Here is an 11336-nt window from a genome sequence, read left to right on the forward strand (position 1 = left end):
AAAAACTTTACGGTTTTCTGACTGTATTAAAAAAACATAGAAACATAGAACATGGAAAAATAGGTGTAGGAATAGGCCATTCAGCCCTTCGAGCCAGCACCGCCATTCAATATGATCATGGCTGATCATCTAAAACCAGTACCCCGTTCCTGCTTTTGCCCCATATCCCTTGATTCTTTTAGCTGTAAGAGCTAAATCTAACTCCCTCTTGAAAACATCTAGTGAATTGGACTCCAGCATCAATTCACTAGATGTTTGATGCTGGAAAAAAAAAAACATGCCGTCACGGGGAGAACGTACAAACTCTGTACAGACAGCACTCGTTGTCAGAATCAAACCCGGGTCTCTGGTGCTGTAAGAATGCAACTCTACCGCTGCGCTACCGGGCCACTCAGTGCTGTGCCGTGCAAAATGTGATGTGAATTAAAAAATTAGAATGAATGCAAAATTAGCGTTAATGGGTCGTCGAAGATCAGCGTCGACATGATGGAACAAAAGCCTGTTTCTATGCTGTATCTCCCCAACTTGTTAACTGGGATTACAGGCATTCCCCGACTTATGTAATGCGACATATGTAAACTCGCACTTACATGAGCATTCTGCAAGCTACTAACGTCCATGTGATCTCTGCGTTAGTGCTCCCCAGTGGTCTCCACATCAGGCAGTACATTTACGCCTGCACAGTAGCACTTCCAGTTCCGACTTGCATAACACTCGAGTTACGCAAGCGCCCGCGGGTTGTAACCCTTGTGTAAGTCAGGGAGCGCCTGTATAGGCCAGTGGGCAGCCCAACGAATGCAACCCCAAGTGATTTAGCCTCTCAAGCTTCTTCCCTCTTCTCTCATCTCTGACCTACTTCTGGCCTTGTACATCCAGCAGAAGTCTCCCTTCGGGAATTAATGTTGAATCCAACAATTGCAGTTAATCAGATATCCAAACCTTTCCATCTTCCGTTTCCAACATCCATCATCTTTTTCCCTCTGTCCTATCTGTTGATGAATTTTAATTATTTTATCTGCACATCTTCTACACTTTTTGTTATTCAGTCATTTATTCTTTCACAGACTCCCTTGTGTCATTCATTCTCTCCTGCCTTCAACTAGTATTATTATTATTATTGAATCGTTGAAAACTTTAGCAACGCAGTGGTGCTGGTTTCCGATGGGCATTCCTCACAATGCTATTTACGACAGTGATTGCAACTTTTGCATTGGCTCACTAGGAGCTCATCCGCCCTTTGACAGGTCTTGTTTTTGGTCCTGCTGGGGGTTCACAGCCCTCTCCTCACCTGGCAAACCAGATGGACGAGACGGTTTAAGGGCCTGTCCCACTTTCACGATCTAATTCACAACCTCTGGCGAGTTTGCCCTTGACTCATACTCGCAGCATGGTCGTCACAAGGTCGTAGGAGGTCGTAGGTAGGTCGTGATTCTAGTTGTAGGTACTTGTAGCATCAAGTAGGTCGGGGCAATTTTCTAGCCTGTTGAAAAATGTCCACGAGTAAAAAAGGTCATGAATTTGGTCGTGAAAGTGGGACAGGCCCTTTAAGTCGCCGATTATCTGACCATGGAGCAGGTAGCATGGGATTACATAGCACCCGTGGCGGAGGGGAACTCCCCCCTGACCTGGCATCAACACTGATCTAGAACTTCCCTTTTTGTTCTCATTCCTCTCTTCCCCTCCAATCAGGGTGCTCTGGTTTCCTCCCACATCTCAAAGGCATGCAGGTTTGTAGGTTAATTGGCCTCGGTAAATTGCCCCCAGTGTGTAAGGAGTGGATGTGACATGGGATAATATAGAACTAGTGTGAACGTGTGATGGTTGGTGTGGACTCGGTGGGCTGAAGGGACTGTTTCCTTGTTGTATCTCTAAACCAAACTAAACTAAAACTGAAGCAGCATTGTAGGTAATATCTACACCTCGAGGACTGCAGCAGTTCAAGACGACAGTTCACCACCACCTTCTCCAGGGCAACTAGGGATGGGGTAATCAAGTACTAGCTCAGCCTGCACAGCCCACATCCCTTCAATAAATGTAAACAAAATATCTGTGTGTGCCCCCCCTCTTTATCCTCCATGTTTAGGACTGTGATGAGGAGAAATTCTTTCACACAGGGTGGTGTGAGATGCAGTACCATTGTGATTCAAAACTGATTGATTGATTTACAACTTTCAAGGAATTGAGGAACTTGGTGATGGATCAGGGAAGTAGCATTATGGTGGATAGTTATGGTGGATCATTATTTTGGTGAAAATGAAACGTGTTATGGAAGAAAACGTGCCTAATGTTATGGCGGAGACAATTAAGCAGTTGGAGACCAAATATATGAGAGAATGACTGCCTAAAAATTCTTACTGTTTTTGATTATTTTCAGAACACTATAGTTCTTTCATTTAAAATTGCATTTATAACATAAATTATAAAATGTCTGTTCTCTTTAAAACATAAGCTGACCTGTTTCAGCTAATATGATATCTTGATATTAGCAACAAATATGTGGTCACAAAGTGTACAATTATGGCTCTGGTGAGATTTATAATTTTGTAGCTCCATTTAAGGAATGTGAGGCTGTTGGTGCTGCTTATTCTGTATATATTTGACATATATTAATATTAATATATTGATTTATGTAGATTATATTTTATTGCACTTTATTTTCAGGCATTGCTATGTGGAAACCTGTCAGCAATGACTGATGTTGAAACCTCGTATGCAGACTTCATTGCTTCAGGACGGACGGGCCGGAGAAATGCACTGCACGACATCCTGGGTTCTCCATCAGGTGTAAACACGAGTGATTTAAGCCTTAAGTTAGCAGAGCTGAGTATTGACAAAAAAGGTGAGGGTTTACCACCAGACATTCAATTGGCTGTGCTCCCTGTAGATCGGCTCATTAATCATTGTCGAGGTATAATCTTGTTTTTATATGATGGACTATGCTAGGATATAACTAGTGGTTAGAAACATAGAAAAATAGGTGCAGGAGTAGGCCATTCGGCCCTTTGAGCCAGCACCGCCATTCAATATGATCATGGCTGATCATTTAAAATCAGTACCCCATTCATGCTTTTTCCCCATATCCCTTGATTCTTTTAGGCCTAAGAGCTAAATCTAACTCCCTCTTGAAAACATCCAGTGAATTGGTCTCCACTGCCTTCTGTGGCAGAGAATTCCACAGATTCACAACTCTCTGGGTGAAAAGGTTTTTCCTCCTCAGTCCCAAAGTGCTTATGACCCCTGGTTCTGTACTCCCCCATTTTTCCTGCATCTAGCCTCTCCAATCCTTTAAGATCTTATATGTTTCTATAAGATCTCTCCTCTCATCCTTCTAAGGTTGGCCCAGTAAATCTGTCAAGAGGTTTAGGTGATCGATTGTTTAATTGTCATATGCACCGGGACTGATACAATGAAAATGTATTACTTGATGCAGCTTTACAGATGCACTAAACACAACATAATAAATAAATACACAATAAATTGCTGCATGACCCACTGAGTCATTCCAGCACTTTATGTCTGCCTTTTAAAATAAATTATGTTGATAATTTAGGTAACAAGACCTTAATTGTGCAAGTACACAGTGCAACCTTATAAGAATTCCACAGTAGTTCAGTGCTGAGATCAAGTTGTGGTGGGGGTTGTGTCGGTTCTGGAACCTATCACTGTTTATTAATCTCGTATGAGGTATTGATCTATTAATTAGTGACTACTGACCCATATTATTTACAATACATGGCACTGGAGTATTCTAGGAGGATCGCAAGGCTTTATTTTACCTTTTCTAAAATTGGATAAAGATTCTGGATCTTTACTGGATGTGACAGGTTTTTGTTATATTTTCTGCACTAGCTCGCTTTGATTGAAGCTGAATAGCTGTTTTTCTACATTGTATAACGCATGGCCCAGGCTCGAGCACCAAAACCATCACATACTGATACTTGCGGCGAATGGGAGGAGGTGGTCCTAATATCATCACTCCGGGTTGAATATGAATGAAAGCATAAGAGGGCATTGTGCCAAATCAGAGATATATTGAAAGATAAACAAACCAGAACCTTTCACAGTAGCAGAAAGATGGGGCCCCTGAAGGAGCAGAGAAATTGAAAGGTACATGTAGAGTGATCGGAATGTTTAAGAAGGAACTGCAAATGCTGGCAAATCGAAGGTAGCTAAAAATGCTGGGGAAATTCAGCGGGTGAGGCAGCATCTATATTAGGTAACATTTCCGAAATAGGGAACATTTCGGGTAGAGACGCTTCTTCAGACTGATGTGAAGATGGAGGGGGGGTTGGGTGTAGAGTGATCGATGTAAGTTCAGTAATGGGTGGGGGCGGGGAGGGGCGGTTATATAAAAGAGCTAAAAGTTAACATTCACAGAAACGAGGAACTGCAGATATTGGTTTATACCAAAGATAGGCACAAAGTGCTGGAGTAACTCAGCGGGTCTGGCAGCATCTCTAGAGAAAAAGGATAGGTGACGTTTCGGGTCAGGAGCCTTCTTCAGACTGCAAAACTTCAACATTTATAGTTGGGTGAAGCTCTGGTTTGATCCCATCCTGTTCAGTTATGGACTCTTGAGCCTTGAGAGGTATATTTTTTTCTGGGTTGGTTTCCTGACTTTAAAGATAATTTCTTCCTATTCTAGTTCTGTAGATTCTGAAGTGGCTAATGAATCTAATGTGATAGCTCAGATTCTTACACAGACAGGACTGGGCGGAGGGATAATTGGGCAGTCTGTAAGATGTTGCACTCCTGGCACTGTCTATGTTAAGCTTCCATGTGCTCCCAATGTACGGACTGGTGATACTCAATGTTATTCCGTTCTTCTCTACCCAGAGTAGACATGGGTCAGGCCTTCTTGGAAGTTAGTGGGCATATTACTTTTTTATTGGAAGAAACTTCAAGATCTTTATCTTTTCCTTCCAAGCATTTTCCTCCCATCCCTTGCCATGATGGCGTTTGAAATATGCTATGTTTCAAGAGCCTGATGCTGGGCCTACCCACTAGTGCCAACTAAGTGTCAGCAGGGCCTTAATATGATTGTAATAGATTCTCAATCAATTTGCTCACGATTTACTGTGTTTTTGAGGGCTGGATTAGCTGCAGGAGGCACCTCAAGGCATTGGAACAATACAGCCAGGACTATCAGTGCAGAATCCTCTAAATCCACTGATAGGATAAACAAACTAGGAAATAAATATTGAAATGAAAAAAGGAAAGCAGAAAACACTCAGCAGGTCAGGCAGCATCTGTGGAAACAGCAATAGTGTAATATTTCCAGTTACGAACCCCTAATCAAGTTTTGACTGGAAACACTAGCTCTATTGATTTTTCCATAGATACTGCCTGAGCTGCTGAATGTTTCATACAGTTTTGTTTTGTTTCGTTGAGTTTAATTTAGTTTATTGTACCGAGGTACAGTGAAAAACTTTTGTTCCATGTTAACCAGTCAGCGGAAAGACGATACATGATTGCAATCGAGCCACTTACAGTGTCCAGATAGATTTAGAAGTGTGGGGCAATTGTAATATATGATTATAGATCTGCTTCTGTGGCTAACACACAAATAGTCGCCTGGGTTGGGTGCTATCTTAGATTTTCTATTTTTATTCCTGATTTCCAGCATCCGTGTGTGTGTGTGTGTGTGTGTGTGTGTGTGTGTGTGTGTGTGTGTGTGTGTGTGTGTGTGTGTGTGTGTGTGTGTGTGTGTGTGTGTGTGTGTGTGTGTGTGTGTGTGTGTGTGTGTGTGTGTATGTATGTGTGTATGTTGTCTGTCCATTCCCTCCACAAATGTTGCCAAACCTACTGAGTTCCTCCAGCACGTTGTGTTCTAGATTAGTTACTCACAACTATTTTACAAATTTGCTCATCTTCTCCAAATAACCTACTTCGGTGCTTGTAATTTGAAAGTCCAATCTTTGATGCCATTAGAATTAAATTCAACTGTTCAATACATGAATGCACACTATATTATGCAAATGTTGATTTAATTGTAGAATTTAACCCTGTGATTAGACCCAACCATTGGGCAAGGATATCGCGTATAGAGAACTTGCATAAATGGTATAATAAGCAAAAGATAGGCATAAAATGCTGGAGCGTCAGGCAGCCTCTCTGGAGAAAAGGAATAGGTGACGTTTCGGGTCGAGACCCTTCTTCATGCTTCCACTCTAGGCTTGCATGTTGTGACCTGGGCAATGAGCCCGATGTGGGACATGTAGATGCTGCCAACGATTAGGTAGGAGGTTACTGAAGGGCTACTTTGTAGGTAGTTTGTGGAGGTGGCGCACTCCTTCCATGAATGCTGGACTTCCACCTGCTCCCGTGAATAAATGAGCTCTCAATGCCATCCAAGGTTTGAATGCTCCTTCATAATATTCCATGAGCTTTGCAAATTACTTGCTGTAGCAGCATCTAAATCATTTGCAATTTATGTCCCCCAGGACATTGGCTTCTTTCTCTGTATTTATATATTCTTACTTCTTCCAAAATAAACACTCACTCATTTTACTCACGTTACATACCGTTTGCTAGATCCTTATCCACTTACTTAAATTTGTCTATTTTCCTTTGTAACCACATTATGACCCCGTTACTTTCCCCCTTATCTCTGTGTCAATGCCACATTTGGCAAGCATGCCTTCAGAGCTTTTATTGAAGTAATTAAATTGTAAGATGTTGATACCCAGCACCAGACCCTGTAGCACTCCACTCATTGCACCATGCTATTTGAAATAAGGCCCATTTATACCTACTTTCTTTTTCCTGTTAGATAGCAAATCATCTGCGCACACTACTAGTGCGTTACCTCCTACACAATCAACTTTTGTTTTCTGCAATAATCTTTGTGGTACTTTATCTGATGCCTTCTGCAAATGTAAGTACGCTACATCCACTGATTTATCATTATTCACTCCAAAGTTGTATTCCATGTTGGGAGACATTGGACTTGGTTATCCTTACTCCTTCCCAACCATACCTTTCATCGTCCCAGAGGATTCCTTTCTTTCCGATCATGGTATTGAAGTTGCCCAGTTGAATCCGTTTATCTTCCCATGGGTGGGCTGAGTGTTTTTCAGGCTAGAAGACCTCCTTGCCTACATTCTGATACTAATGACCATAGTGTGCTGGTTATATGTCAGAGGTGGAGGGTCATGAGAAATTCACATCCCACAAGGGGTAGGGTTCTTGACAGTAAAACTCACCGTGTAAAGATAGCTTTCCCCTCCCAGCTTTCCTTTACAGAAGTGGGTGTACCCACTACTTTGTTCTTTGAGCTGGCCATTCTATAAGGTCATGTGATAGGAGCAGAATTAGGCCATCGGCACATTGTCTACTCTGCCATTCCATCATGGCTGATCCATCTCTCCCTCCTAACCCCATTCTCCTGCCTTCTCCCCATACACCTGTACTAATCAAGAATCTATCTATCTTTACCTTAAAAATATCCATGCACATGGCCTCCACAGCCTTCTGTAGCAAATAATTCCACAGATTCACCACCCTCTGATATTCTACCAGATATTTCTTGCCCTCCATCAAACCCCATCCATCTACCTATCCTCCCTTGCTTACTTCCTTGGCTTCCTCCTTCCTTTTTTTGGACGCCGGTCTCTTCTTGGATCGCCTATTTCCACCCTTTCCCCATTCCTTACCATGCCCTCACTTCCTTTCTAGCCTTAACAAACCTGGCCAAGAAAGCTTGTTATCTGCAAGAAATTAAAACCCCTGTTAACCGCTTGAAGCTGTCTGAAGGACTTCTGCCCTGTGGTTTTGCCGGAGTTTCGCATTGGCTCTTTAAGTCCACGTTCACACTCCATGCAAGTTAGGATCATGCTACCACCTAGTGTGCTGCAGACGGATTGAGTCCGATTGTCTTCTTTGCCAGTCGATGGGGTCAAATTAGTCCTCAACCCAAGAGAGGGCTCACACCTCCCTGTGATTGGAAGCTGCAATCCTATAGACAGGGATAGAGACAATATTTAAGTGCCCCTCCTCCCGTTCCTATTATACACCTTGCCATACTGTTCTTTTATTTATTATACAGGTGGTTCTGCAATAATGCAATGGTTGCATTGCTAAGAAGCCATGCATTATAGAAAATTATTAATAGAAAAGTGTGAATAGAAACACTCGCTGGTCACTTTCTATGGCCACCAGTGGTGAAACTGACAGACAGTGTTTATTAGGACATTGTGATGTCTACTTACTGCAGGAGGTTAGATAGAAAGGTTTGTTTTTGCCCCTCACTATTTTCCCGCAGAAATGGTAAAATCATTCTTCTCAGCTAAATCTTTTCAGCAGCATTTATAAATATTTCTAACTTCTTCTTCCTTTTTATTAGAAGGGGATGCTGAGAAGGAAACACAGACAACAACAAACCAACCTTCTGGATCTCAGGAGACACAAGAAAAGGTCAAAAGCTAATCTGTCAAACGCTTCTGGAACTTGTTGATTCTGCTCAGCACTTGTGTTTCCTAACGTCATCAGAGATCACAAGCAGAGAGCTTAAGAATTTGGAAAATGAGCACCTTCAAAGATGGGCATTTAGTTTATAGACAATGTAGTGTGTGGACTGAATATAACACAAGATACAAACTGGATTCTACCTTTCTCTTCCTCAATGGTTGAAGAGTTGTGGAACTGAACTATTTAAGCAAAATAATGTGATTTATAGGTCAATTACATCTGCAACTAGATTTGGAAGGATGATCTAACCAATTGATAATCTTTCTGGTTATTACAGTATGTCAATTGGTCAAGACAGAGTAACCTATCAGATTTAAGGAAAAAAAGATTTGGTGATTCATAAAGGAATACCAAGTGGACAATAAGCTCTATAGTGGGAATTATGATAAGGTTTTCATTTGATATTTGGAGGTGACCAGAAGTAATGCTCTACTGATGCCCGAGTGCTCTCACTCCTGTTTAACGGAATGCATGTCAACTAGAAAGTGTGTTTGGTCAAATGTAGTGAAAAGGATAGAACTTCTGTAATATAACTGACGTACATGGTACTTGCAGTAATTATTTGTAAAGATTTGCTTTAAAGTCATTGATGTTGTACAGTTTCCATTAGCTTACTAAAATGTCAAAGTACTCCTTGCTGGGAGTGTCTGGTTCTTGGGATCTTGTAGTTCACTATATAGCAACTGTCATGTTTATAAGCCAAACATTCCCAGAGACACACATAACTAATTATTTAATTTGTAAAATATTCCTTCATCTCAATTAACACCAGAGTTTATGGAGAGCAAAACTGTATTGGAAGAATTCCTTTTGTCCATGATGACTTTTGTCAGCGTTAATTCAAATATTAAAAAGTAACGATATTATAAACTAAACATTGCATGTGTATTTATAGATGTTTTCACAAGATTAACTCCTTAAGTTGGCAGAACTCTGTATATACTTTCAATGGAATGTTTCCCAGTAACACCCTTCAATGTACTGTGCTATTTTAATCTTGCTTCCAACAATACAAGTTGTCATCCTTTTTACACCTTTGTTGATTAATGTACTAGCCTGTTGAACAAAATATTTGAACTAAACTCTATTATTTCTACTGGTAATTCTGCTGCAAAATTGGGAACTTTTCCGTGCAAAGTAAATATGTTGCTCTCCAGCAAACTTAAAAGGACATCACATTTCTAGACTTTTAAATATCTTTCTTTTCCAAGAAACAAGTAATTATTATGTACTTTTAGAGCTTTGTAAACCTTTGATACACTTTCTGTATTTCTTTTTTATCTGTCAACCATTTGAGATTATGAAATATAGTTTTACTGAAGATTGTGAAAAACTAACCATGTACTGTTTGCAAATTAAGTGTCCGTTAACCTTGAACAAACATCATCTTGTGAAACATATGGCTATAATGCATAGTTTTAATTCTTCTATTAACATTTTGATTGCTGATTATTTTTTAAAGCCTAGTAGTTGTATAAGCTAATTTTGCACTGCTATCCTAATAATTATCGTATGACTGTTAGGAGGAAGCTTCAGATGATTAATGAAAATAAGCAATTTAAATGCGAGCTAGTTTAAGTCCCAAGGTCCTGAAGTACATTGTCAATATAAAACATGTATTTTTATGATTTCCCACAATGACTAACATGTTGGTATCCTAGTTTAGTTTTTATCAGTGAAACCTCCAATGTTCGACTCACTTTTGTATATATTTTTAGTGCCCCTTTGTATTTTTAAATGTTCTTTTAAACAAGTCAAATAAATCCACGTGTAATTGTGATCCAGAGAACATATCAAATATTTTTTGAAGTCTTTTAGTGGATTTCCATTTCCATTCAGTCTTTTTAACAGGATCAGAATTAGCCAGACAAGGTGGTGTAAAGTGGGCAAATTGCAGACCAACCCGTTGCTACACATTTCTCCTGATTTTCATTTACACTAAAGTCAATGGAAGCGAAAATTGAAAGATATGTGTAAGGGGTAGCTGATATCACGTTGCCAATGTTAAAATGATCATTGGTGTCCTGCATTATTCAATGAATTTGATCCATGTGAAATGAGAAAAAGTGGTTGGAAAAAGCAGTTACCAGCTGCTGGTGATTGTATGTTTAGTATTCTGTATGTATTTTCATGAAATAAATTTGCACTTGTGCTTATAAATGTGAATGAATTGGCACTGTCCTGTAGCAGACATACATCTCAGTCCCTACACACTATGTGGCAACCAGACTTCAAACATCTGTCAGATTGCTCAGAGATTATTGGTAATATATTGCCATAAACTAATCATAGCAGTAAAAACTACTCCACAAGTAAATCTATGAATAAGAGAAAGTTATTTTCTTCTGAGCATGGTAAGTGCTCAGCAATTAATCTTCTGCACTATGGATTCCAGACCACCTGCACAATGTTCTCACTGTGAGCTTTTCATATTGCAGGCCTGTGTTGGAGTCATTAAGCAATGCCCGTATTTTGCCACTAACCAGTTTGGGTGGCCATTGCCTTTCTGCCTCAGGAAAACATCTTGCAAAACTAACTCGTGAGGGCGGCACAATGGCCCAGCGGTAAAGTTGCTGCCTTACAGTGCCAGAGCACACATTCGATCCTGTCTGTGGGCGCCATCTGTATGGACTTTGTACGTTCTCCCTGTAATTGCATGGGTTATCTCCGGCTGCTATGGTTTCCTCACACACTCCAAAGACATACAGGTTTGTAGGTTAATTAGCTTCTGTAAATTGTCCCTTGTGTGTAGAATAGTGCTGGCGTACGGGTGATCACTGGCCAGTGCAAACTCAGTGGGCCGAATAACATGTTGTCATGCTGTATCTCGAAAGTCTAAAAGGTAATATGACAATATTCTAAAATCT

At 40.5% G+C, this 11336-nt stretch overlaps 1 protein-coding gene across 2 annotated transcripts in view; it reads left to right on the forward strand.

The window, feature by feature from the left end:
- Positions 1–11112, forward strand: part of pkia (cAMP-dependent protein kinase inhibitor alpha) — an 86331-nt gene extending 75219 nt beyond the window's left edge. The window contains exons 2-3 of one of the 2 annotated variants that reach the window (XM_055634535.1): positions 2662–2839; positions 8345–11110. In XM_055634535.1, the coding sequence (XP_055490510.1) occupies positions 2689–2839; positions 8345–8427 (234 nt within the window). In that variant the 5' untranslated portion in view covers positions 2662–2688 and the 3' untranslated portion in view covers positions 8428–11110. Of the gene's footprint in view, positions 1–2661; positions 2840–8344 lie in introns of both variants that reach the window. The other variant, XM_055634534.1, reaches the window with a different exon arrangement.
- The last annotated feature ends 224 nt before the right edge of the window (positions 11113–11336 follow it).

This window comes from Leucoraja erinacea, chromosome 4, assembly GCF_028641065.1.
Source record: "Leucoraja erinacea ecotype New England chromosome 4, Leri_hhj_1, whole genome shotgun sequence".
NCBI lineage: Eukaryota > Metazoa > Chordata > Chondrichthyes > Rajiformes > Rajidae > Leucoraja > Leucoraja erinaceus.